The sequence below is a fragment of the Drosophila ananassae genome, chromosome 3R (assembly GCF_017639315.1).
Source record: "Drosophila ananassae strain 14024-0371.13 chromosome 3R, ASM1763931v2, whole genome shotgun sequence".
Classification (NCBI taxonomy): Eukaryota; Metazoa; Arthropoda; class Insecta; order Diptera; family Drosophilidae; genus Drosophila; species Drosophila ananassae.
Genome location: NC_057930.1, coordinates 19,972,030 through 20,000,000, shown reverse-complemented (window position 1 = coordinate 20,000,000; position 27,971 = coordinate 19,972,030). Strand labels below are relative to the sequence as shown.

At 38.8% G+C, this 27,971-nt stretch overlaps 1 protein-coding gene and 1 long non-coding RNA gene across 2 annotated transcripts in view; one reads left to right on the top strand and one right to left on the bottom strand.

Annotated features, from left to right (window-relative positions):
- Positions 1 to 27,971, bottom strand: part of LOC6497268 (short neuropeptide F) — a 30,479-nt gene that overhangs the window by 2,062 nt on the left and 446 nt on the right. Inside the window, exon 2 of the mRNA XM_014906115.3 lies at positions 57 to 201. Within this exon, the coding sequence (XP_014761601.1) occupies positions 57 to 165 (109 nt within the window). The 5' untranslated portion in view covers positions 166 to 201. The remainder of the gene's footprint in view (positions 1 to 56; positions 202 to 27,971) is intronic.
- LOC123257307 lies at positions 23,113 to 24,922 on the top strand. The gene is made up of 2 exons (XR_006507347.1): positions 23,113 to 24,525; positions 24,658 to 24,922. It is a non-coding gene; the product is annotated as an uncharacterized LOC123257307 (long non-coding RNA).

Below are 27,971 nucleotides of genomic sequence, written 5' to 3'. Positions count from 1 at the left end.
TGCAAAGGAGTCTTTAATGATTGGCTGACCGACTGACGACTGGGTGTCCTTGTCACCTTGAACTGGGGGTAGCTCGGCGTCGGCGGGCTGCTGCATCTGGAGACACACCAGGCAGATGAGGGCCAAGGCCCAGCCTTGGCTCAGTTGAGGTTTCAAATTAAACATTTCTACTTTTCTCTGCTGCCTTGTGGTTATGTCAAGCTGAAAGCCAAAAAGAAAGTCGAGATGAAAAATGAGAAACATTTGAGAAGCTACAGTGATAACTGTGTGATAAAGTTCCGGTTTTAATTAAAAATAGGTCTTCCCAAGCCTTTTATAAATGTCAATAGGAGTGCCAAAGTGTCGCTTCGATATCTGATATTTTCCATTTCCTCAATAAAAATAGAAATCTGTATGTCATGGAAGTGTAAATGAAAGGCTTATGTAATGATATTCGAACACAAAAGTGCGTTTAGAGTGCAGAGCATTTTCTGAACGAAAATTATTCATGACTGCACCTGAATGGCACTTCATATTCGAGCCGTTTCAATGCGATTTTTTTTCTCACCCATATTTTTGCAAATTGTTAAAGCCACCGAAAGGTTAGGGAAGTGAAATACACAGCTGCTGCCATCGGCCCCATTAAGTGCAACCTTTTCGAAACAATTTTTATATACGGCGACAAATGATGTCATGGCTAATGGTTCGCCTAATGGCCGATGGCAAAGGATTTCCCATTATTAAAAATTAAATTTCTAGTGTTTGCTAAAAAAAATCGATGATATGAAATTATTATATCCCACCCCAGACAGGGGTTAGACACTGCAGGCGGAATGTTGGAACCTTTCCAATGCATTTCATATCCTATGCAAAATATTCCGAGTTCATTGGAATTCATTTCAGACGTCACATGTTCATTTTTAACACGAAGCCATCAGGCGAGGCGAATGGCAATTGAATTATTTATTAGGAAGTGTACAGGGACAAGGGTTAAAGATAAAATAGAAAGGAGCTCGCCTTGGAGGTGGTGGTGGAGCAGAAGGTTGGGTATCTGATGGATGGCTTACCTCAAGGGCGTCACCCAAGGCGAAGTGAGAAATTCGTGGAGTGGAGTTCTTATGATGAAAAGTGCCTGAACAATAGCTTGAAATGAGTATGCAACATGAAGCACACAGTAGTCGGCAATAGACAACAGGAGGCACTTGCCCCGAAAAGGGGTTGAAATTGCAAGTTTTTTGTTCTTGCCGCTGTCTGCTGCAAGCGGAAGTTGAAAGTTAAGCCTTTGCTATCCTTGGGGCGTTAAGTGCTGGCGAAATATTTTGTTAGGATCTGGCTATGGGCGACTTGCGATGCAACTCGGCGTATACGTGATAGCCTGCGTATACGTGATGTCAGCGAGTTGAGCCGGAAATTGAAATGTAGTTAAAGCAGAGACACGTTCTCCGAAACGAAGTCGCCTTGAGGACGCTGCCCTCAATTAAATGAATAATAAATAACAAAATTTTAAAATAAATAGTTCGGTGTATAAATAATGGAAAACAAGAAAATGCATTTTTTGCCAATATACAAATTTAAAATAACTTTTAAAAAAGATTGAATATATCTTTTTAAGTTCATATATATTCAGCATTTTTCTAGCTTTAGGCCTTAATCTATCATGGCTCTTGATTTTTTAAGGGTCTCTTCCGACCTTAATCGAATTGACTTTCGTTTTCCTCTTGTCAGCCGGTCCCCCCCTTCAATGATATCTCGAAAATATCCAGCCAGAGTGATTTGTTGGCGGAAACGTTGGCCAATTGCCTGGCCGACTCCCAGCACTTGGTATGCAAAATTTTGGTATCTGACTGGCCAACGCCAGTGGGCGTCCTCTGGTGATGAAATGTGCCCCTAGACTGCGCGGCATTTGGGACGTTTGTCAAAATTGAAAGTGATTTATCATCGTTCTCCGAGACGCCTTCTTGTTGGCTTTTGACGAATGACGAATGAGTTGTGCGATATTTCCCAGATAATGATGCTATTTATGTACGGATGTGCGTACATTTATTCCCTGCTAGAACAGGCTTTAAAAAACAATGTGTCAACGAATAAATTGTACATGACAAGGAGAATATTTTCAGACTTTTTGGGGAATTGGTTGGAGTAATGTGCTTGATTGACACATAATAAGCAATCCCATTAACACATTGTTGAGCATCGAGTGGCCGGCAAAATGCCTCATTGAACAGTTTATCCTTAGACACTGTTCAACAAAGGACAACAGCTTATGTGGATATTCAGGTAAAGTTTTTATACTTATGTTCAGACTTGATTAAGGTTTATATAAAATATAAAAAACTTATGAAAAAAATTTTAAATAAATAACATATGCCTGTAGTATTTATAACCCAAATGCCATCCAACAACGTGTCCTTTATTTTGTTGAGTAGTGTGATTCCGACCCCATTCGATTCTGAATTGAAGCGTGAAAAACACATTGACGACGTTTAAATAGCCTTTGGGGGCTAGCCCAACTAATACATTTAAGGCTCCCAAAACACGCACACCCACACACACACCCATACAACAGGTTGTTTTTTACCCATGTCGAGACTTTGACGAGGCTCTTTTTCACTCTTATACATGTGTGACACACAAATTTTATTTGCCTTTTATTTAACAATTTTTATTTGTGCGAAAAAGGTCATCTGCGGCTGGTCAGTCGGTCCCCAACCGTTCTCTGTCCTTTCACTATTCGCCTCCATCCAAAAAAAGGATATCGAGGCTAGGTTTATGGGACCTCAGTCCCTGGCCAGGGCATTAAAACGATTTGACAAACACATTAGATGCCTTGGTCCTGGCCTTGGTCGTGGTCTGATGCTGTTCCTGCGACCCTTTTACCCTGGATGTAATCTTTTGTGTTTTATCAACATATTTGATGAGACTTTGCCTCTGGTTTCGATGTTGTTTTTGCTTTTCCTTGACATTTTGGGGGCTTTGTGTTGCCTACTTTGTGGCTTTCGGGCGTTAATCATACGCCCTGTTGTTTGCCAAAAATTTTTTTTATGCTCGTCCAGCAATGTGGTTAGTTTTTTTTACAACCCTCAAGCCACGATCGTCTAAAAATATTAGCAACTAATGAAATTAAATTGAATAAACTTTGCCTGTCTATTTGGTTAACCAAAATATGGCTCATGGTTTATTATTAGTTTTTAAAGAAAGACATGTTACTACAAATAGTTCAACCCGTTTCTTTAAAAAATTATTTCATTTCTTATTTCCTTTTTCCTTGAAATAATAATGTTTTGAAAAAAAAACCAATTAAACCAATTTCCACTCAGCTGCTGCCTTTTACAGCTGTCCCACCCACTTCATAGTTTATATTCGCACTTCTTTGGGGAAAAGCCATTTTAGTGGGTGTTTGTCCAAAAAGCAAATACAGAAGAGAAAAAGTCATGTTGATTAGACAGTTTTTGCTTATTTTTCGTTTTTTTTTAAATGTATGTGGGCATTGCTGTTTCGATAATAATATATATGTATGTATATATAAAAATATGTATAATTTACGGGATGAGCCAAAATTTGCGATAAACTTAGGTGAATCCCCAGAAGAAAACACATAGCCTGGTCTTATCACGTTTTGTCAAGAGAATTAACTTATTTGTTATGCGTGTGTGCGAAAATATGAATATGACCGCGAAACTTTTTCAGAAGTAAATTTATTTAGTTTGCTTGTAACGGACAAAATTAAAAAAGAATATAATGGAATAAATTGGGACAAAATAAAAGGGAACCAATCGTTAAACTGTTTACGGTAATACACTGAAGATACGGGCTTAGTGGTATAGCCTTCGCGTGGGGCCAATAGAGGCCACATGCATTTTTCAATATATTGAGGACCAACTACAGAAATATAGAAGGTCCAGAAATTGTGACAAAGAATCCAAAAAACAATTTGTTTCCAGATTTTGATGCAGATTGAAAGGGAATCGATATACAAATCGTTTAAGGTATTCCGCTCAAGAATTGGATGTTTATTGACAAAGATGTAGCCATCGCTGGGGGCCATATGTAGGCCCCATGCATTTTTCAAGATCTCGAAGGGGACCCTCCAGAAATTTTGACAAAAAATCCAAAAAATAATTCGTTTCCAGATTTTGATGCAGATTAAAAGGGAATCGAAATACAAATCGATTAAGGTATTCCGCTCAAGAATCGGATGATTATTAGCAAAGATATAGCCATCGCTGGGGGCTATAAGTAGGCCCCATGCATTTTTCAAGATCTCGAAGGGGACCCTCCAGAAATTTTGACAAAAAATCCAAAAAATAATTTGTTTCCAGATTTTGATGCAGATTGATAGGGAATCGAAATACAAATCGTTTAAGGTATTAAGGATATAGCCATCGCTGGGGCCATATTGTGGCTCCATGCATTTTTCAAGATCTCGAAGGGGACCCTCCAGAAATTTTGACAAAAAATCCAAAAAATAATTTGTTTCCAGATTTTGATGCAGATTGAAAGGGAATCGAAATACAAATCGTTTATGGTATTCCGCTCAAGAATCGGATGATTATTAGCAAAGATACAGCCATCGCTGGGGGCCATATGTAGGCCCCATGCATTTTTCAAGATCTTAAAGGGGACCCTCCAGAAATTTTGACAAAAAATCCAAAAATAATATGTTTCCAGATTTTGATGCAGATTAAAAGGGAATCGTAATACAAATCGTTTAAGCTATTCCGCTCAAGAATCGGATGATTATTAGCAAAGATATAGCCATCGCTGGGGCCATATTGTGGCTCCATGCATTTTTCAAGATCTCGAAGGGGACCCTCTAGAAATTTTGACAAAAAATCCAAAAAATAATTTATTTCCCGATTTTGATGCAGATTGAAAGGGAATCGAAATACAAATCGTTTAAGCTATTCCGCTCAAGAATCGGATGATTATTAGCAAAGATATAGCCATCGCTGGGGCCATATTGTGGCTCCATGCATTTTTCAAGATCTCGAAGGGGACCCTCCAGAAATTTTGACAAAAAATCCAAAAAATAATTTGTTTCCAGATTTTGATGCAGATTGATAGGGAATCGAAATACAAATCGTTTAAGGTATTAAGGATATAGCCATCGCTGGGGCCATATTGTGGCTCCATGCATTTTTCAAGATCTCGAAGGGGACCCTCCAGAAATTTTGACAAAAAATCCAAAAAATAATTTGTTTCCAGATTTTGATGCAGATTGAAAGGGAATCGAAATACAAATCGTTTATGGTATTCCGCTCAAGAATCGGATGATTATTAGCAAAGATACAGCCATCGCTGGGGGCCATATGTAGGCCCCATGCATTTTTCAAGATCTTAAAGGGGACCCTCCAGAAATTTTGACAAAAAATCCAAAAATAATATGTTTCCAGATTTTGATGCAGATTAAAAGGGAATCGTAATACAAATCGTTTAAGCTATTCCGCTCAAGAATAGGATGATTATTAGCAAAGATATAGCCATCGCTGGGGCCATATTGTGGCTCCATGCATTTTTCAAGATCTCGAAGGGGACCCTCTAGAAATTTTGACAAAAAATCCAAAAAATAATTTATTTCCCGATTTTGATGCAGATTGAAAGGGAATCGAAATACAAATCGTTTAAGCTATTCCGCTCAAGAATCGGATGATTATTAGCAAAGATATAGCCATCGCTGGGGCCATATTGTGGCTCCATGCATTTTTCAAGATCTCGAAGGGGACCCTCCAGAAATTTTGACAAAAAATCCAAAAAATAATTTGTTTCCAGATTTTGATGCAGATTGATAGGGAATCGAAATACAAATCGTTTAAGGTATTCCGCTCAAGAATCGGATGATTATTGGCAAAGATATAGCCATCGCTGGGGCCATATTGTGGCTCCATGCATTTTTCAAGATCTCGAAGGGGACCCTCCAGAAATTTTGACAAAAAATCCAAAAAATAATTTGTTTCCAGATTTTGATGCAGATTGAAAGGGAATCGAAATACAAATCGTTTATGGTATTCCGCTCAAGAATCGGATGATTATTAGCAAAGATACAGCCATCGCTGGGGGCCATATGTAGGCCCCATGCATTTTTCAAGATCTTAAAGGGGACCCTCCAGAAATTTTGACAAAAAATCCAAAAATAATATGTTTCCAGATTTTGATGCAGATTAAAAGGGAATCGTAATACAAATCGTTTAAGCTATTCCGCTCAAGAATCGGATGATTATTAGCAAAGATATAGCCATCGCTGGGGCCATATTGTGGCTCCATGCATTTTTCAAGATCTCGAAGGGGACCCTCTAGAAATTTTGACAAAAAATCCAAAAAATAATTTATTTCCCGATTTTGATGCAGATTGAAAGGGAATCGAAATACAAATCGTTTAAGCTATTCCGCTCAAGAATCGGATGATTATTAGCAAAGATATAGCCATCGCTGGGGCCATATTGTGGCTCCATGCATTTTTCAAGATCTCGAAGGGGACCCTCCAGAAATTTTGACAAAAAATCCAAAAAATAATTTGTTTCCAGATTTTGATGCAGATTGAAAGGGAATCGAAATACAAATCGTTTATGGTATTCCGCTCAAGAATCGGATGATTATTAGCAAAGATACAGCCATCGCTGGGGGCCATATGTAGGCCCCATGCATTTTTCAAGATCTTAAAGGGGACCCTCCAGAAATTTTGACAAAAAATCCAAAAATAATATGTTTCCAGATTTTGATGCAGATTAAAAGGGAATCGTAATACAAATCGTTTAAGCTATTCCGCTCAAGAATCGGATGATTATTAGCAAAGATATAGCCATCGCTGGGGCCATATTGTGGCTCCATGCATTTTTCAAGATCTCGAAGGGGACCCTCTAGAAATTTTGACAAAAAATCCAAAAAATAATTTATTTCCCGATTTTGATGCAGATTGAAAGGGAATCGAAATACAAATCGTTTAAGCTATTCCGCTCAAGAATCGGATGATTATTAGCAAAGATATAGCCATCGCTGGGGCCATATTGTGGCTCCATGCATTTTTCAAGATCTCGAAGGGGACCCTCCAGAAATTTTGACAAAAAATCCAAAAAATAATTTGTTTCCAGATTTTGATGCAGATTGAAAGGGAATCGAAATACAAATCGTTTATGGTATTCCGCTCAAGAATCGGATGATTATTAGCAAAGATACAGCCATCGCTGGGGGCCATATGTAGGCCCCATGCATTTTTCAAGATCTTAAAGGGGACCCTCCAGAAATTTTGACAAAAAATCCAAAAATAATATGTTTCCAGATTTTGATGCAGATTAAAAGGGAATCGTAATACAAATCGTTTAAGCTATTCCGCTCAAGAATCGGATGATTATTAGCAAAGATATAGCCATCGCTGGGGCCATATTGTGGCTCCATGCATTTTTCAAGATCTCGAAGGGGACCCTCCAGAAATTTTGACAAAAAATCCAAAAAATAATTTATTTCCCGATTTTGATGCAGATTGAAAGGGAATCGAAATACAAATCGATTAAGGTATTCCGCTCAAGAATCGGATGATTATTGGCAAAGATATAGCCATCGGTATATTGCTAGGGGCTCTTTGCGGTGTTGTACACTCTCCGTGTCTCAGACTCTTTTCGTTTTTCGATGGGTCTCTTATATTTTTTCCCGCACCCTCGCTGCAATATAATCTAAAATAAAAAAGAACAATATTTGTCTACAGCATCTTTGGTCTAACAACATTGAAACTATACCCTATAAAGTTTATTTCCCATCTAACCTCTACCATTAAGTTTACATTTACTCCATCCTGGGGCATCTGCAATTTCTGCAAACAGGATCCCCTTGGCACAGGATGTTGGTAATTTGACCAAAATTAGGTAAACAGTCACAGACACTCTAATACACCCGAACACATAGACAGGAAGCCTGAGGCCGTGGCGACTACGCTGCGACTACGTGATTTCGGAAGCAGGAAACAGATGTAATTTTTGGTTTGTTTCCACGGTTTGCCGTCGATTGTTGTTTCGGCCTTTTGTTTACGCTTTTGCACTTTTCCCAAATCGTTTTGTGACCCCAGGGGAGGTCTGTTTACATATATTTTTTTTTGACATTCGTTCATTGGCTTGGGTGTGACATTTTAATGGCACCTGAAGTTATGCTTTTGAGGGAAACATCTTTAAATTTGATTAAAAAACCAACTTTAAGAATGGGCAAAGCTTTTGCATTGATTGATTGGCTGCGATCTGCTCGTCTGTCCTACTGACAGGACCCAGGATATAACAAAGGCCAGCGGGGTGACAAAAAAAAGTACAAAGAGTCCCGCCCGTTGGGGCTTATATTTGGTGTTGGAAGTTCATATTATTGGTGGCACAGTGAAAATTCGATAAAAAATGACGGGGGACGGTGGATTATACCCACAATTTGTTTGTTCATTTTGTTTGGACATTTGGGTTGCGAAAAAGCAACAATAGCTTTTCGAAAACCCAAATCAAATAAGTACGAGTATATGGAATTGAGAGGACATTTCAGGTTAACGAATACTAGTTTCCCTTTTAAGAATTTAAATAGAATAGTTTTAACAAAAAATATTGTGCCTTTGCTTGCCAATCATGAAAGGCATAGGCAATGATGAAATAAAATACATTTCACACTGTTTTTATTTTGATTAAAATACACTTTTTAAAACAAAGAGAACCCGCGACAAAGTGACTTTGCTTAAAAGTCCTCTGGGAAAGTCCTTTGTTAGTCCATTTATTTGAAATCATTTACATAAGCAGCTTTATCAGCTTTTAGTGGCAAACCTCAAAAAAGGGGCAGTCTGATAAATTTGTTAGTATTTTTACTTGATGAGCCGTTTAAGTTGTAGGTCTTCTGATTTAAAATGTTTAGCATAATCCCCGCAGAGAGGAACACGTGTCAAGTTTGGGACTCGAGCAGCTTCTTCTAGGCCGGAAAAGGTGAGCTGGGAGCATGGGCCAAAAATTAATAGCCATGACCAGAGTTAAAGTCGACAGACCACATGGGTCATCAATTTCTGCATTTTGGGCAACCGAAAGACAACAAATGGGAAAACTCAAATTACAAATAACAACAAATAAGCACTTAAGCTGAAATATAAAGAGCCTGCCAAAGAACAAACTCGAACCGATGCCCAAATCCAATATAAATTCATCAATATCCTCTTCAAAATGTCTGCCCAGAGAATGGCAAATATATATGGGCCATGGTTCCAGCCATCCAGCCATGCAGCCACGGAGGCTTATGAAAAATCTTACAAAATGTATTACACTTTGTATATACAGATTCATTTTCCTCCTGCTACGTGTTTTTTCTTGCCTTAAGAGACAAGGAATGTCTAAGATTACACAGCAATTGATGTCTTTTTTTCGACCCCCTGTCTAATAACCTTTTGAGGCGGAAAACGTTTTTAAAGCTTTAAAAATAAAAACATATTTTGTGGGCGGCATATGTGTGTGGGCGTTTGTGGATTAAATCAGATTAACCCTGCGTTATGTGCTTGAATTTCATTTTTTTTGTCATAATCAGAGCGTAAAAATTGCAAACTTATTGCCTCTGTGTTCCCATAATCTTTTTTTGATAATATCTGGGACTCGAACTTTTTGACAGTAAGCGTAAGTTGCGGAAAAGAAAGTTTACTCTCCCTTCAATGCTGCGCCAACACAAAAATGTCCTTTAAACTGTTGAGCTTCTTAAATGGAGGTTTATGTATGATTCTCTAGCTTTAGAGTTAAAAGTTCAAAGTTTTCGCATAAAGTTCTTAAGCATGTTTTTTATTTAAGGCTTAGTTTATAGATGGCTAATGATTATTGATTGTCGTTCATATATAAATACTCTGAAGGGCTTAAAAACAAAAACCTCTTCCCGCTTGTATGCTGGTGGAAAAAATGCAATTTAAAATGGAATGCATTACAAATCGGTTGCTTTTAATCTGCCCTGATCATCCATCATTTTCAAAGGCTTCCAAGCCCAGGTTGGCCATTCAATCCAATGTCCATGGGGGAGATCAGAAAGTGCAGCCAATGTGCCAATAACGACATTGATATCGGCCCTAGACGGGAATTAAACTGCAACAGTCTGCTTTCGTTGTCAAGGCTCAGGACACGAGGCGGCTAAAGGACAAATGCCACTGGCTTATGATGGCCATAATGGCATTGATGGCTTTTGTTTATAAATAAACGACAGACACCGTCCAAGGATGAATGAAATAGTTTGAATTCTCCAACACGGGTGGGATTTTAGGATTATTTATTAAAGACATGGCTGATATCTTACTGCTCAATAAACTCTAATTTAATTTTCATTTCAGGTTGTAAATTATTGTCGATTGGTTGTTAATTTTTAGATAAGTAATATAATGAATATTGGCTTGTAATTTGTGGCCACCTGCACGTATCGAGCATGTGCAGACTGTTTTTTGGCTGTAAAGTCGCCATAAAATATGGTCATAAATCGCCGTTGACAACTTATTGAAAGCGTAGATAAAGCAGCATCCAGCGACCTCCTGGTGGCGCCTCTGCCTCTGTTGTTTGTTCATTTGGCATTAACATAATGTCTGGGCACGTGCTACTCTTCTCAGTATTAAATTCTAAATGTTGCCACACAATGAATGGGATGTCCCGGAAAACTGTTCGCCACTTTGCGGCGGTGGCAAGCGTGAAATCGAAATTTATGCTCTAATTACAAATGAATGCCAAAACTGTAGGCTTTCATTATTGTGTAAGCGGCTTGTGACGCTAATGCTTCCCTCAAGTCAAGTGTTTTTCCCCCGTCTTTTAAGCATCAGCTTAGTGGCTGGAGTTTTTTCGGAGCTTAGCTAATGAGAGTAGGAGCTCTTGTAAATTATTAAGAACTCAAGGGAAACAAGATTTTAAAAATATGCCAGAAAATGATCTGCTTTATATTTAAGCAAGGATATACATTTTTAAGGTAGGCATGTAGACATAAGGTAGACAATTATTATATTTCTCTTTTATTCAATTACTTATTACAAGTATAGGCTATAAGTTATTGATTGTGGCGCTTTTACAAACCGCCCTACATCTGACAAGTCCTTTGACTTTAATCATTCCAGAACGAGTCCTTTTGAATTTGGCAGTTGTGTCCTTGAAGGCCATCCTACTTGTCAATGTCCGAATTCGCTGTTTCAATTCCAAATTCGAAGTGAAACTCCAAATCACTTTGCTGGACCAGCTTAATGCCTGTACCTTCCTCCCTTCACTTGGCTTGCCTTTGACCTTTTTCCTTTTTATGGCTGGACAATAACTTGAAATTGAACTGACTATTGCGGGGAAGAGGACATGGTCCTCTGGTGGGGAGTGAGTCAGTGAGAGACGAGGGACAAGTGGGTGTGCCACTGTAATTACACACGCAATCAAATGGACAAAATCCCTGTGACAGTTTGTGAAAAGTTGTTTTTATTTCTTGTTCGCTGACTGGCAGACGAGGACGTTCTTCCAGAGGACTGACGGAGCACACCAAGGGTCCTGGGAACAAAGGCCACAGCTATTCCGTAGTAGTTAGTTTCGGCTTTGCATACCGTTAGGCCTCACCTCCAACGGGGATTCCCCCGCATAATTGAAAGCCCATTAACATCGTTTGCACGGTGAAGCGTGAAACAGGCGACAGTTTGTGTTAATTAATTAAATAACTCCGCTCCAAACCAAAGGACTCGCTGAGTGTTTTCCCCTAAAGCGATAAGGCAAATTATGGTCGCGGGGAAGGATAATGTGCTGGTGAATCCTTTACTAAAATATAATTAATCATGGAACTATTGGAGGAGTATTTTGGGCATACATTTTTAACTTGTTGATTTAAATCGTTTTAATTTTGATTAAATCCCAACCCCATTTGCTTACAGTTTTAAAATATTTTTTCTCCCAAACTTGTTTTATTTTTATTAAAATTCCTAAAACCCCTTTTTGCATTCAGTCTAAAATTGTTAAACAATTTGTCCTTGATGTTGCTGAATCCACTTGCTGTTTTTCGAAAGGCCCAAAAATATGCGCAAGTATTTGCAAACAAAATTAAGTGTCGTCAACAATTTGCACCAACAAAACAATAAAATGCCAGTAAATCAAAACTTTTTTTTATCATCGCCCCAAGGAGTTCAAGAGCTGGCACAAAACTTTTCGGCGAGACAACAGTTTTCGAGAGCTGACCAGCAGCATTTAGAACAGAATACACAATAGACCAGGCGTTAAAGTTGCTTGATTCAAATATGGTAAATGGTAAATGGTATAAAGTTTCAATCAAATATGATTGACTCGATAGAAACTTTGATTGTAGTTCTGGGTAACTTTTCTTTGGCAACAGGTTAACAAAGTTTTAAGCTGTAAACAATAGATACTCTTTGTTATTCATTTTCTAAGAGCGGTTTCCCATCACTAAACTAAACTTTTTGGTGCCCCGGTTAATTAGCATGAACTCTTTCAATTCATTTCATATCCGGACTCCCGACAATCATAAATAATTTCGCGATGAGGAGACAGAAATGAAGATGGTGGGGCGTGGAGCAGCTGTCGCCAGTGAGCGATTTCCGTTTCCGCTTTCCTGCTCAAACTTTAATTCAAATTTCTGAATTATAAATGAAAATCCTTGCATTTTTGCAGGCTTGTCTGGCTGCTTGAAGAGCTCATCGGAAATGGAACAGCTCCCAGAGGACTTCCAAAGGCGGGGAAAAATGTCCTACAAAAGTACAGAACGTGCCCAAACACAAAAAAACATCTTGCAACACGCAACGTACACATTTTTAGCATTTCGTCGCTATAAATGTATTTTTTATGTTGACTAACATGCGGTTTTTTCTCTGTTTTTTTGGGACTCCCGAGTCCCAAAAGTGCCACGAGGTGTCTGCCATTTTTTGTTTTTATTTTGTTTTTGCCCTATGATTTGCTATTGTCGCCGAAATGATGCTAATGGCAAGCTTAGCAACCATTTTCGTGGCTAATCAATTTATGTTGCAAAAGTTGCATTTAAATCCGGGGATGTTTAAGTTTTCTTCTGAGACATGAAAATGGCCTTGACGACCCACGGAGGTCACATGTTACAGTCATAAAAAATTGCTAAGCACACGAGGCTACTGCCAAACGTTTATTGTTTTGTCAGTTGGCTTTTCCATATTAGCATATTAGAGGATATCGTAAAATATGTTTAGGTAAGTAGTCAGCAAAGAATCTTAAAGATAAAGTAATTTATAATTTTTCTCCCTTCTCTGGATAAAAATATTTACATATGTACTTCTATAATCCATTATCTCTGTTATAAGTGTTCTAACTGCATACTCATTTTGAAAACTCCAACTTGAAACCTTTATGTTTTTATAACCCATACTCAATACTCTTCCAATAGTCATTACCACGCCCCAATTGCTCCATTCCGGGCATTAATTAAACTACAATTGCAATGAAAGCCATTGAAAAACCACCTTCATATACGGAAAAACTCAATTTGACAATGCCAACTGGGGGACAATGTCCGGGGACGTGTCATAACATGGTCAATAGAAAAGGCGGCGGACAGGAAGCGACTAAAATTACAATATATACTCGTAGCTTTACGCTCTGTTAAATAGTATGAAAGCAAGGACAGCTAACTAAAACCAAACTAAGCCCGTAACCGACACTTTCCCGACACTTTCCCTTTTGTTATCCTCTCGGTTTTGCGCGTTATTTAATAGAGGAACAACGGGTGGAAATGGCGGAATGCCTGCGGCAAAGTAGCAAAAAGCAAACCCCAAGCCAAAACCCCAAGGATACTTTGGGGCAACCATTATGGCAAATCCCTTTAGTTTGTCGTTCTCGCAGCCGTTTCTATTTGCACATCGTTCTGTAATGTAATGCGAGTTGTTGCGACAAATTGCTGGGGATTTCGGGCCACTCAGAACTCAGATGTCTGCTCCCGACGGAGGAGGTTGGTATCCCAACCCGGCCATGCCGGGCAACTAGTTGGTTCAAAAATTAGAGGTATGAGTTGGCCGATTGGTAGCGTCACTCGGCTGAATTGTAAACAGAGTAATGCGGCTTGCAGTCGGACTTAAGGGGTGAATGGCTTGGACTTAAACTGCACTCTAAAAAAGATCAGAGTCCTAATCTTGTCTTGACCACAGTTTGTTCAACAATAAAAGTTGTTTGCTTACCACATTTTAGAAAGCTACAACTTTTATGAACAATTACTGTTTTCAGTGTACTTACATTGGTGTTTTCCTGCCAACACATAGTTTTTGCTACTTCACTTAAGCAAATTTCACACTAAGCTCTCAGAAGTAGGCCACTTCGAGTCTTGGTCTATGTTCCCGTTCTGCAAACTGAAAACTGAGACTGTTGTTCCTTAGTTTTCAGTTCCGTAAGACCCTGCTCGCTCAGTTTGCACTGCAGTTGCATTACCAATTAATCTAGGCTTTAACTGAAGTAGCCAGAACCCAATAAGAGCCAGTCGGATAGAACACAGTTGCAGCACAAGGACATCAAAGGGTTTCTTTTGGAATGAAAATCCTGCTAATGAGTGCTATTCGATGTAGTTCTATCAGTTTCAAGCTAATGCAGTACTCAGTGCACAAAGAAGTAACTGAAAAATGAAAAGGACTCTATGTGCTTTCCTCTTATCAGATTTCAATAAGAGAATTTAATCCAACAATTTGAATGATGGACAGGTCTTAGTCAATGAGTGGGAGTATCTCAGAAATACATTCACATTTCCTTTCCATGGAAGTGCCTTTTAAATTGGCACCAGTTAGAGCTCTTCAAGACACTCTGCATTTAATTCAAAACCACACGAAACATTCCCGAAACAATTCGAATCCACCTGAGCCGAAAGTTAGACGCCCCGAGAGGTGAATGCCCGAAAGGCGATGCCATACATTAAATTAATTTCGCGGCGTTTTGATCGATGAGGCACTCTCCCGCCATTCGATATATGTAATTAATAATCCAGTCGGATGCGTTCTGAAGACGTTTCATTAACAAATTGCAATACGCTCTCAAAGCGAGTCGGGAATATCGAATGAAATCGAATTGTCTTTGCCTGTGGCCCATAAATTGTAGCAGCGTTCTGAGAGGTGCACGAAAGGTTGCCCTGGAATTACGTAAAGATACGTTCAGCTTTTACTTGGCATTTACATAAGCACACATCCAGGGAGTAGTGTGTCTCCATCCATCTGCATTTATAGTTGAAAGTTTTGTCACAGACAAAAGTATCTAAACTTAGAATAGCTTGTGAATAGCTAATGTCATTGGCATTCCAAGTACGGTTCACTAGTCAAGCCATTACTTGCCACATTTTTGTCCGCTCCTCCGGCGGGTCAAGTGACAAGAAAGGGATAGGGGCGGGGATAGTTGACAGGTGGACGGACAATACCTTCAGTTTGCTGTACAAACAAAAGTCCATTGCCATCTCTATCGTAAGTGGATCAAAATTGTCATTCGGCTTGTGGTATGGGTTTTGTTTTTTATTCTAAACGGTTAAGAGCGGCACTCGAGCTTTGGAAAGTGTCTAGACAGGAGTGGAAATGCATTTGGCCAAGTTCTATTCTCACATTCGGTTCAAAGAATAGCCAACTTTATTTGTTTGCTCTTCGTGAATGGAAAGCTTGCCATTTAATGCATACAAAGTTGTTGTATAATCCCTCTAATAAAAAGGTTTTTGTTTCCATTTTTTTTATAAGTCATAGTCTCTTGTGTAAAACCAAGTTACATCTCCTTTAAATTGTCTTCCTTTTATAAAGTTCCTGTAATTAGCCATTTGGATAACCCTAATCTTCAATTACAAATCACTATCGATAGCTGCTCATTTGTTTCCACACTCCCAGGAGTGTTCTTCGGGTTTTTGCTTTCAAATCTCCAGCAGACTTCAATTCGTTTATTTTCTTCTTTGATTTTGTATTTTTTTTGAGCCACAAATCGATAGCTTAATTAAGCGTGAGAATTTCTCTGGCTTTATTAATAGGTTGCCTTGGGGGAGATACGTCCGCATGGAACTACTCGCACTCGGGAGGGATTATCAGTGCCATCACTGCCGGTGGCCGCAGGTCAATTAGTCAAAATGCTGTTCACCAGCTGCTCCACCTTCGCCCCAGGATTCTGGGCGGTGTGTCCTGTTTCATTGGCCATGTTCTGGTCAATATTTGCTCACTTAAAGTCCTCAAAATGCGACGACACTTTTGCCCCCTTACTCGGAGATGTGATTCCGGGCAAATGTGTAAGGTTAAAGCTAAAAATATGTACGTGTTTGCTTTAAAATTGCCGAAAGGAGTACAGGAGCACAAGCCTTTGATTGGAGTCTTTCCTCAATTTTCCCAGTTGGTAAAAAGTGTACAACAAGTATTTTCGGCTGGCAAGCCTATAAATTAGTGTCAACTATGATTAAGTTCGCTTCAGGCTTTTGCGGCTTTTGGGGGCGGTGCAAGGTCATAAAGTGTCAAGCTGTTTTCTGAATTCCTGGCTGGCTGGCAGGCAGGATGGGAGGAAGGTTGGGAGGCTGGCTGGCTTATCCCCAACGAATTACACATACGCCATGGTTGACTTGAACTGATGACAGGCCATTGGATGTGTCTAAAATTACATATGCAGTTAGTTAAAACTGCTGACACATTGGCCTGACCTGGTCCAAACCCCGCGCATCCACCTCCACCCGGTCGGTCTTTGTTGGCAGCAGCTGTTGGTGATGCGAATGAATTACCGTTATGAAGCAAGCCATGCGAGTGGGTGCCACTGGGGGAATGCGGGTGCCAAGTGGCACTGTACTATGCTCTACTGTACTCTACTGTGTTCGCCGTTGCATGTTTGTTGACACGCTCTGCACTCGTCATAATAATAAAATGTGGCCCACAACCCCCGCTCCAGATCCCGCTTCGCTGGCACGTCCCTTGGCAAGCGCAACACGTTAACAATGGCAATTGTCTTGGCCCACGACATTCTAGCCCAGGTAGAGGAGATAGATGGATGAGCAAAGCTGGCTGAAAGATTACAAACGCGATTGTGACGCTTCCTGTGCGGCATTATTATAAATACGACCAACAAAACAGGGGCCAACAGAACGGCCAAATATGGCAACTCATTTCGGGATTCCATTACAGAAATAATACAAAGAAACTATGAGCTAAACAAACTTATTAAATAATATGGTTTTAGGTACAGGATTCAGGAATTTATATTTAAAGTTATTTCGAAGAAAAAGAAGAATCTGAATTTTAAAAAAAGAAAATCTTGAAAATATGAACAGCTGCCAAACGGGTGTAAAGGATTCTCAGAACTAATAATATTCCATGTATTATTCTTCATAGAAAAGTTATGAAGAATTCGCACGAATGGACTGAGAGAGAGGTGCTCGCTGAGAATGGACTGAGATATGGTTCGCTTTTGATGCTACAACTTTTTAAAGAATTATTAAAGAAAAGCAATTATGTTTTTGAAAGTTTTTTTTGCATAGAAAAGATTCTAGTTTTTTTGCATTTTTTAATGAATCTCTCAGTTGTTCCTGCAGTTCTTCCGGCAACTATTTCTTTTCCTGAAACTTTTGTTTTTTGTCCCACTTCCTTTCACAGTTTTTGATTCCCCGCCGAGCAGAAGAATCCACTTGCGAGCTTCTTGAGTGTCTCAAATCTCCGGCAAGTGCTAATATGCCCGTTAAGTACCGCCCACTCCGAGATGAGAACCAAAACACTGACAATTGTTGTGAGGGCTTGTCAGGGCTGGATGCATACAATGAGGACGAGGAATCTGTCGCCGAGAGAACGCCAAAAGGACAACGGGGGCTGACCCAGAAAAACATTCCGTTTATGTCGCGCCTTCTCATGGCAATTGCCATGGAGATGAAAACACGAGGAAAACCCTTGTTCAAATACCCGCGGGTAATTTTCTTTCTGCAATTCAAACCGACAACTGCTTATTTGGAGTTTGTATTCCATCAGTCCAATTTACTTCAGATGACATGCCCACAATAACACATCAAATCGATCAATCAAGATGCACTGGTGATGCAATATTAATTACCAAAATTTAATTTCAGTTCCATCAAAGTGACATAATGGCAGGCCTCGCAGCCATTTTCCCCGAAGCGGCTCATTTATTTACTAAATGACAGTTTATTGTAATCCTATTAGTAAGTTGCATACAAGTTGAGACAATAAGGCCTTTGAAATGTCTGCCCCAAGGCCCTGAATCAATAAATTCTTGGAAGTCAGGGCTGTATGAATAAAAAAACAAATATTAATTCAGCTGCTGCGTTGAACTCGACAGCCAATTAGCAGGAAGGCTGATTGAAGTCCATATGCCACTCAGGCCGTTTGTCTGCCGGAAAATGCCGCCATTGAAAGCCTTTCGAGGTGGTTATGCAACGATTTTTGGTTTTAAGGCCTCTTTCGTACCAGAAAAAAGTGGACCAACTCTAATGGGTGGCGGCGGCAGTAAGCCAAAGGACCTGACTCTGCAATGGGGGCAAGGCAGTCGGAAATTTAAAGTGGCACAGCTGTTGCATGTTGCATATTGAAAAGCTTAGAGTTGGGAGGAAAATGTACACTTTCGACTTGCACAGAATCGCAAAGAGAATATCAATTGGCTTCGAGGACTTTATTAGTGATTTTGTAATTATGGCTCTAGGATGTTGAGGGACTTGCTAAATATTTCGTCTAAAAACATGAAATTTGTAAGTCAGTAGAAACAAGCTGTTTGAATAATTTTTTACAAAATCGAAATACATGTATATGAAATTCAAAGAACCCCTTAAAGGTCAGAAAATCAATAAGACTATCAGCCCCCTAGTTGTTAAACAAAAAGTTGACCTTTGACTGTGATTTTCCACTCATATTTACAAAGCCAACTTGCAGCAATCCTCGTAGGTGATTCCCAGTAATCGCTGTCCCTTTGCGGCGAACACGAGATATAAATGCCTTTGATTACATTAACCTTTCCAGGTAATTACCTAGGAGCAGTCGCTTGGCTTGTGGGAAAACACTACAACCTCACTGAGAGCCCGAGACTCAAGTACATTGTGGAAATTGAACTCATAAAGAATTCATTCAAAACAAAACAGTTAGGGTCGTCAATTAATTGCCCGTTTTGTCGGGTCTGGAACGATAAATGGAAAATGAGGCCAATCAATATGGCCAAGAGGAGGCGGCTTGCAAAAGACACATCGATTCTGAATTGAGTCGCAACGTCGTGTCGTAATATTGCCTTTAAAGAGCAATTCGTTTTGCGGCCAAGCGATGTCCTTGCGGCCTCATTTTGCGGTTTGGCTAATGTATTTACAATGCAATACTGAGTCTTGGCCAATATGTTGTCAGCCACTCGGTTTGCGGCTATGACGTCTGGCCTTCATTTCCTTGGCCAAAGTTTATGTCTCGGGCCAGCACGGATGTGTTTAATGAGTTGCATTCAGTTCCGGTTGGATGGAGTACAGAGGAGGCACAATGAAGTCTAACCACAGTGATAATTGACAAAGCCAAAATCAAACAAAACACACAACGCAATTAATACATATTAAATATGCGATGGCCAAATCAATTTGTCCAATATATGGTTGGACATTATGCTTATTTTGGCGTTCAAATACCAATGTCAACTATCAAATAACATTTTGAAATTGAAAATGAGCTCGGGGACACCTCTCCAGAGACTGCACCCATTACATTGCATTTGTGTATTTATTTGCCACAAAACATAAATTCGCAATGACATTTAATGTACAGTAAAATATTATAATGTGGCATCAAATGGTGGCCCAATGGTGCAGAATGCGCAAAATGTGTTTTTCTCAATTTTCAATTTTAATGCCTTTGCTCGCCGTCAAAATGTTGGGTTTTTCCCAGCACATCCTCCCTGCCCTGGCTACGGCCACTTGTGTGTAGATGTTCTGCCAATTTTTTGATGGCCACTTTACGCCATTTTATGTGACACGCAAAGCCATTCATGAATAGTCATGTCATACACTTGTTTATGGCTAAGTGTGCAATGGGCTTTAAATTCCGTTTCTGGTTTCATTTTTATTTATTCCGCTTCTCCAAAGTGGCTCTTAATCTTTGAGTAAAAACTGAATGGAATAAGGTTGTAGGATTTTTTCTATAAAGAGTCGGGGTAGAGATTGCCCTGATATCCTGCTTATTATAATATTAAATAATTTCACATATTTATTATTGAATAAAATGCGTAAAAAGTAATCACTTAGTCAAAATTAATGGAAATCCGAGAAAGGCTTTATTAATTGCCATGCACAATTGCAATAATTGATTTCGCCACTTAATTAGCTCGGACGTTTGATAAACTATTTAAATTTGTCACAGAATAACCGTTATAAAGCTTTGTATTACCATATTCCAGCCAAATATTGACAATTAATATGACTCTGCTTAGACAAGCCAACATGGCAACATGGCACATAGGATGTGATGTGCAAATGCAAATGTAAATGGAATTTCGGGCCTCTGGCTCAGCGTAATACCAAAGCATATTTACAGAATTGAAATGAACATTTTTACGCCGCCAGGAGTCCATCAACAAGTGCACAACAATAGGGGAAATTGTCTTGCTGCCACAAGACGATGGTGGCACTTGGCACGGGGGACTCCCTCGAAGGATATGGGACTCCCTCGAATTAAGAGTAAATAAATGTATCTTGTCCTTGTTCATTGTTTGCTTTCAATCATGCTGCAAACAGAGGGATATGTGAACGCTTAACATAAAAACGGAGGCACTTGTCGACCGGGAAGCCAGCAGGAAAGTGCCCATATGATTGGCATCTTCAAGCTCCATAATGGATAAATGCTGATGTAAATATCGCGTATACGCAGCGTATGCCATGAAATTGCCTTGGGAAGATAAAATAAGGCGAAGGCTGTGTTGTCCAGCCCTCGAAGCAATTAATATGACTGAGAATAATTATTCGATTGCGAGTCTGGCCGCGCCTTAAGTCCTTGTTACATTTTTGGGGGACTTTTTGAGGGGTTTTCGCCGAGTCTCGTTAAGTGTCTGTAAAATTGTTTTGGGCCTCTATACTACACAAGTCTGTGGATGGTGCGTTATTTGATTTATACGTCGTTTCCATTTTGTGTGGCATTTTGTCTGAATGAACACGAAGCCGAGTCTCGTCAGTCCTAGCTTGATTTATGCATTTCTCCACCTCGTCCTTATAATTTTCTCCTTGCTTCAATTAAATTTAAACAAAAATAATTATATTTTTCCTTTGAGGGGTGCGTCTGTCGCTTTCAAATTAGAAAAAAGTATTTGCGTTAAATTGTGTGTGACTAAATAGCTGAAAAGCGCATTAGGTTATAATTAAAAAAATAATTGTACAATCAATGTATAAAGGTAAAGTAAATCAGTTAATAGAATGCAATGATTTTTTGATCAAAAACTTAAGCAGAAGGCTTAAAGTCCCTCGTAATCCACACCGAAAAAGTTGAAACAAATCAACCCTTTGGGGATTTCCCTTTAATACTTCACTTCACTTTTGTCCCGGACCTAATGAGCTCTTCAATCAAACGGAAATTTTAAGTTAATATTTGCTGTCCGTTGATTTAGACCAGCCGATGGAAAAATGCCCCAAGAAATACTCAAAACATCCTTCTCTTGGTATTTCAAGTTGAAAGTTAATGGGAATGTAATTGAAACGGTTTGTGCCTGGAGGGCTGCGAGTGCATTTTGGGTAAAATAAAGCTATCCTACTAGGATCCTAGGATCAACTTTGTTCATAGGCAAGCGAATATTTGGAAATAATTAAGAGTTAATTGGTTTGGCTTATACGCCCAAGTTTGCACTTGTTGCCCAAATACGTCATTGTTGCGATAAGCTTCGTGTAATCGATGTATATTTTGCAGATATCTCCCACATCGGAGTTAGTCAGAACATTTTAATATGAGAATTCAGTTCGTATCTAAATATAAATTACTCCCTCGTAGAAGGGCAGTGAGTAGCGCATAAAACACGTAATAATCGCTACTTTATCGGGTCATTCGAGATAACTCATTTTGGATTAGATAGGAAGCTACTTATTCGCCCGACTGAGTTCCCTTTATTTTATGTATCGCCTAACTGGCGAGCTGCGACTTAATTTTGTTGGGGAATCGGAGGCACGTGATGTCAGTGATTTCATAAAATTACCAATTGGTCAACGAACTTGCCTTTTTTTTGGCTAACTTGTTAATGCAGCTACAAGCTCAAAAAAATAAACATAGCTACATCAATCAACTATGTGTTCTTAATCCAATTTACATTCCTATTTATTTGTACTACACATTGTTTGAATATTACAAAGTCTAATAGAATTTACACGTTTCCATTTGAATTGTTTAGAATGTACAAAAAAAAAATACATGGGGCTAGAAAAATAGAAATCTCAATACGCAATTCGTCAGTACAACAATGTTGCAAATTTGATTGGTATTTATTTAATACATTTTCAATATTTTTTCCCCGCTTGATGGACTGCGATGAAGCTGTATCCACTTTGGGGTCACTCATACACACCACCCGTTTCCACGAAGCAATGCATATGGATATGGTCAGATGGACAGTTCCATGCTTTATTTTATTGTTTTTTCCTCCATTTTTTTTTTCGTATTGACCCGGAAAACTAGCATTCAACGTCGGCCAGGAAAAGGACATGGTTGGGTACCATATTGAAAAATGCCGGTGTGCCTGATTGATTTACAGCTATGTCCTTCCGACTGGCGATGGAAGCCCGAAGGTGTTGCAAGTTGCAGACCAGTTGCCACATAGTGTTTGCTACTGCCAGACGGCTCGACCTTTGATGCTACTCGGGAATCCGTTGCATAACTCTGGGCGTTTCCACCGCCATTTTGCTGGTAAGTGCTATATTGCACATGGTTTCACATAATTAAGTTCCGATGGAGAAATGTGTGATAAATTGTTCACATTTGCTTCGAAAAAAGTCAAATTGATTTTTGGCTTTGGCTTTGGTTCGCTCGAGAAGGATTTGAAAGAAGTCGTTAACCAGACTTGTTTCTTTGTAAAAAAACGAAATGAAACTTTTCGGCAAACTCGTTAGTTGGGATTTGTCAATTGTACCGAGGTAACAAGGCACAAGTTCATTACAAATGTTACTAGTTTTAGGGAAAAAAATAGCCGCTTAGCTCTCTTTTTTAACCAACTTTTACTTTCGAGCTGTTCAAGGTTGGAAGCTCTTGTTATTTTTCAAAACACTAAAATATTTCTTACATATTATTTATTGATTTTTCTTGACCGTTTCGGAGTTTCCAGCTCTTTTGTTTGGCCTTGCCTAAAATCACAAAAGCTTAATTGAAAATTTATGATGAAGTCTCAAGCTCGACAGCATTTGCAGATGCTGCTAGGAAATATGATTTCCCCGCCACTTTTCCCGCTTAATTGGATTCATTTTTTATGCTTCCTCAAATGTCAACTCGCTGATTTCAATTTGAATAATTGAAAGGAATAAAAAGAAAAGCTTGGAGATTAATTTGCCAATCCGTTTGGATGTCGCAGCTAATTCTCTCGCCGCCTAATTGTCTAAAACAATTTATGAGGGTCCTTCTCGCTTATTTGAGTTCGCTGTTCTCAGTTCCCAGTTAGCAGTTTATAAATACTTTTGCCCTTTGGTAATTCCTCATTCGAAACGTAACGAGCTTGGCAATTAATTAGCTAATGAAATTATATTTGAGTGCCCGAAACCTTTGGCCGCACAACTTGTTGACACTTTACATTTTTTTTCGTTTTTGGCGCCAAAGTTCCTGGAACGCGTTTTTCGTATTTTCATCAAATGGCAATTACATTTCCCGTTGGCAAGCCTTTAAGAACCGACTTGCCTTGCCCTTGGGCCACATTTGTTGACGTGTTGAGTAATTATGCTAACAAAGCTCAAGAATTTAAATGCCGTGCACACTTAAAGTGTCAGGTCCTTGTGCAGGCGAAGGCTTGAAATAATTATGAATCCAAGTTGGCTCATTAGCGAGGGAACAGCCTATATGCATAGTATGTTCTTAAAAGAGTATTATTTAATCTTACTAGGAATTGTAAGATTTTAAAGTCAGAAAAATGGAATACAAAACCACAATACAAAATACCAAAATACAAAACCAAAAAAAATTTGGCATAAGCTATTGGAATCCCTAAATCATCAAAATAAACACGACATTATTTCAAAGCTTTTCCCTCTTTGTCTTTGGTTTTTAAGCTGTCAAAATATTATTTTAAAACGAAAGTGGGCCTCGAATTTATTCAACGCGACCATGAATCACATTTAGGCCATACCACGGACGAACTAAAGAGGATGCTACCAATAAATCAGTGTTAGTTGGTGGCCATAAAATGGCAAATAGAAACACATTGCCCGTACGCGTTGTTTGGTTTTGATTTTGTCGCCGGCAGACTGCACATCGTGTATAAGCCACGTTGACGAAAGCTCATTAGTGTGAGGGCGTTGTTTTCAAATGGACGCCTGAAGCAAGGACACGGGACCCAGCTCATTGGCAGCTCATCAAACTGATTTAATGGCCGTGTGACAAGGATGCGTGACAGGAGCCAGTGGCCGGCCACGTACGAGCAATTAAAATAGTTTACCAACTAAGCAATTATAACAATTATGGTAGGTCTTAGTGGCCAAAGTAGTCTGACTATGAAATTACTCTCACCGAACTCTGAGAGAAGTTCAAGGCAGCATATGTACCCCGCCATGTACCCCGATGACAGATTCAAGTTATTTTCCTCCCACATATAGGGCGGCACAAACTGTGGTCAATTCCGAACTATGCTTGCTTATCACATTCAAATTGCACAGAAGATCAGAGAGGGCCACAAAGAAATTGTATGGCATCTGACGGAAATGAAAGCATTCGGGGCGGAAAAAAGCAACTAGGGGAATCAAATTACTTGGCCGGCTCGCAAAGTGGTTAATTTCAGGCTTGGGGTTGGCTGGACTTGGTCTAAGCCAATTTGTGGTGTATTGTGCAGTTAATAAATAGTTGCCAATATCTCCGAAAAAAGGCTATTTTAAAACTGTTTTGTGGAAACTACAAGAACTTGAATATCATCTGAGAGGATTATCTCTTGATTATTTTTTCTTTTTCTTCTTTTTAATTTAATCCGTTTGATAAGAGGATATCATTGTTCACTATTTTTTTATTGCTAAGAAAAAGTAATCCTATTAGTTTCATTAAATTTTTCGCAAAAATTATCCTTGTTTTTAGTTCCATGATACTTTCCATTAGAAAATATATTTTCTTTGATATATCAGGAAGTATATCTTATAAAAATCATACTCAACCCGAAATCTAGGAACACTCAAAAATAAAAATATTTAAAACCCCATTTTTTGCATCGCCAGCAGACCTTCAAATGATTTGTTTTTACCATTTTCAATAGAATAAGCCGAAGGATTCAGTTCTGGCCTGTCTGGGCCATCCATTACACATGTTTGCACACTATCCGTCTGAATAATTCACTCCTAAGTCTACTCCTGGCTGGGCTTGCCGTTCGTTTACCCTTTTCCCAGTCGACTCAGATACTGACAGCTAGAAGCCAGTTGAAAATATGTAATAAAGGACTTACGATTTATGACACCTTTCCAGGAGTGCCAGCCTCACTGCGAAGGCGCCACCGAGGTGGAGCTGTTGTCACCTGTTTGGGGTGGAGAATAGTTCAAAGGTAAGCGGCTGGCACCTGTTGATTGCTCACCTGTCATCTCTGCATATTTTATCATATTCGGTTTACTGGGGAAACAATGTCTGGATTTGCTGTCTTAACAGGCTTAACAATTAAATAGAACAACTCTATCTGTGGCTTAATTATATAATCTTTGTTACGTAGGTGCAACTATTGTGTTTCTGGAACTAATTTCATTATCTTCGGCTTGGGTTTTTGTCCTTAGGCCCTTTTCTGTGGGTTTAATGTTGTGGAAAATTGCATGAGGCAGCTAATTAGGTTGCAGGGCAGACAGGATAAATTATTTGACCGTCAGGTGGCTGCCACGAATGCCCTCCTCCTAAACATTTGAAATGTCTTCTATTTTTTCTTCATTTGATTGTTTTGCTTGTTGTTGCTTATATCTGGTTATGTTGTTCCTATCGCTTGTTTGTGTTGGCATAAGCGTGTGTGTGGGTGAGTGTGCCCCAAATTGTGGCATTGACTTTCGCCGGAAGCCAAGGAAAAACATTTGCCGACGGCTTCTGTCCCGCTCGACACTTCTGTCTGGCATTTGTAAATCAGTTTGCAGCCACAGTCCGAGCCTCAATTTTATTGTTAAGTTACCCACTGAAATCAATATTGGTTATACACATGTGTTCTGGCAATCGAATTTGAATAAATTAGTCTTCTTTCGATTTAAACTTTCTGACAGGACATTGTCGCCCGATGATATGGGCCTTAAAATGCTGAGCAATTTAAAGCTCTTCAATACCTAAATATTGCATTGACACAATTAAGTTTTCAGCAGCCTACACAATGTATTATGCCCAAACGTGGCAAATATGTCAAAATTAATTCTAAAATTTATACACATTGGCTTAATTAATGAAATTTCCGATGCTTTATTGTGGCCTGTTTAGCTTTGGTTTCGTGCCTCACCTGCCGGAATTATTTATGCAAATCGACAGGGCACAGGGCAATGTTGGCAACGGATGTGAGTGATAGGCGGAAACAAATGATAAATGTCCTAATAACTTTTCTTTTCCTTCTAGGAAGTGTTGTCAGTCCCTTGACGTCACATAGCTACTGTTCCAGTGCAGATTCTTAAATATCCAACGAAAAAATAAAATATTTAAATGCAAATACTGAGCTACACAAACCGACAGAATGGTCTCAACTTTGGCCGCAGGTACACGGAAAAACACTGAATCCCGCTCTGCATTATAAATGAGGAAGAACTTTTCAAAAATGCCTCAGTTGAACTCTTGAATTTACAATTCGTTGCACTTATCCTAACTTAAATATAAAGTGAATCTAAAAATATTATTTTTTCCAAATACAACAAATAACAGTACTGACCAATATGTATATCAAATAAAGATGATCGTTGAAGATATTGGCTAAGTGAGCATTTGATATTTCAAACGTAAACCATTTTTTGATAATAAAAGAACGTGTTTTGGAAGATACATATTGATTAACTCCTGTTTAGCAACCAAAAAAAAGGTATTTTCTTGACACAACTTGAACCTGATTGTCATCTACAAGACGCGTGCCCAATCTGGTAAACGAAATATTGTTTAAATTACTTGTCTCCTGTCCTGTGATTCCATCTACTTGTTCCACTTATGTTTCCTGTTTTTTTATTACCCATGTGTCATTAAAGTTAACACCCGATTTCCGAGTCTCACCGACACGCCCACAAGTTCTTTAATTTAATTTTATCAAACGACAGAAATCTTTATTTTTGGTTTCGTGTGGGTTCTTTTTTGTTGGCTAATGATATTGTTTGGCTTACTTTGCGATTATACTTTAAAGACCTTTTTTTTAACTTTATGGGATAAAATTGTTAAGGTTTTTAATACCTTACTATCTTTTAAATAAGGGTATATTCTAGATGTTCCTTTTAAAATAAAAAGAAATAGTAAAAAGGCTTAAAATATATTCTTATTATAAATATTTTTACTGTCAACCGCTTAAAATATTTAAAAAAAAAGCAACAAGAAAATATGGATGGAATCTTTGTCATAAAAGGCCTGAAAGTCTTTTGTCCTTGCAAGCATTTTATTATTTTAAAGGGTTGACGTGATTCCTTTGACTAGACTAGAAAAACATTGCGAAAAGAATTGATAGACAATTACGGATATTTTTGAAGTTTTGTTTTGAAAAGTATCTGATGGTTTTTTGATATGGGTCTTATGGCTTTAATGCTGCCATTTCGCCAACCCCCAATTTCATAAAAGTGAAAATACTTTGAATGAATTTTAATTGCCTTTTAGTATTAAAATTGTCTCACTGGAGCTTAAGCAATGCCTACGTTAAATTGATTCTTTTTGTTTTAAAAATAAGATTCTAACGAACTCTTTTTACTATTTCTTTTCTGTTGAAATAATTATTATTCTTTAAAAA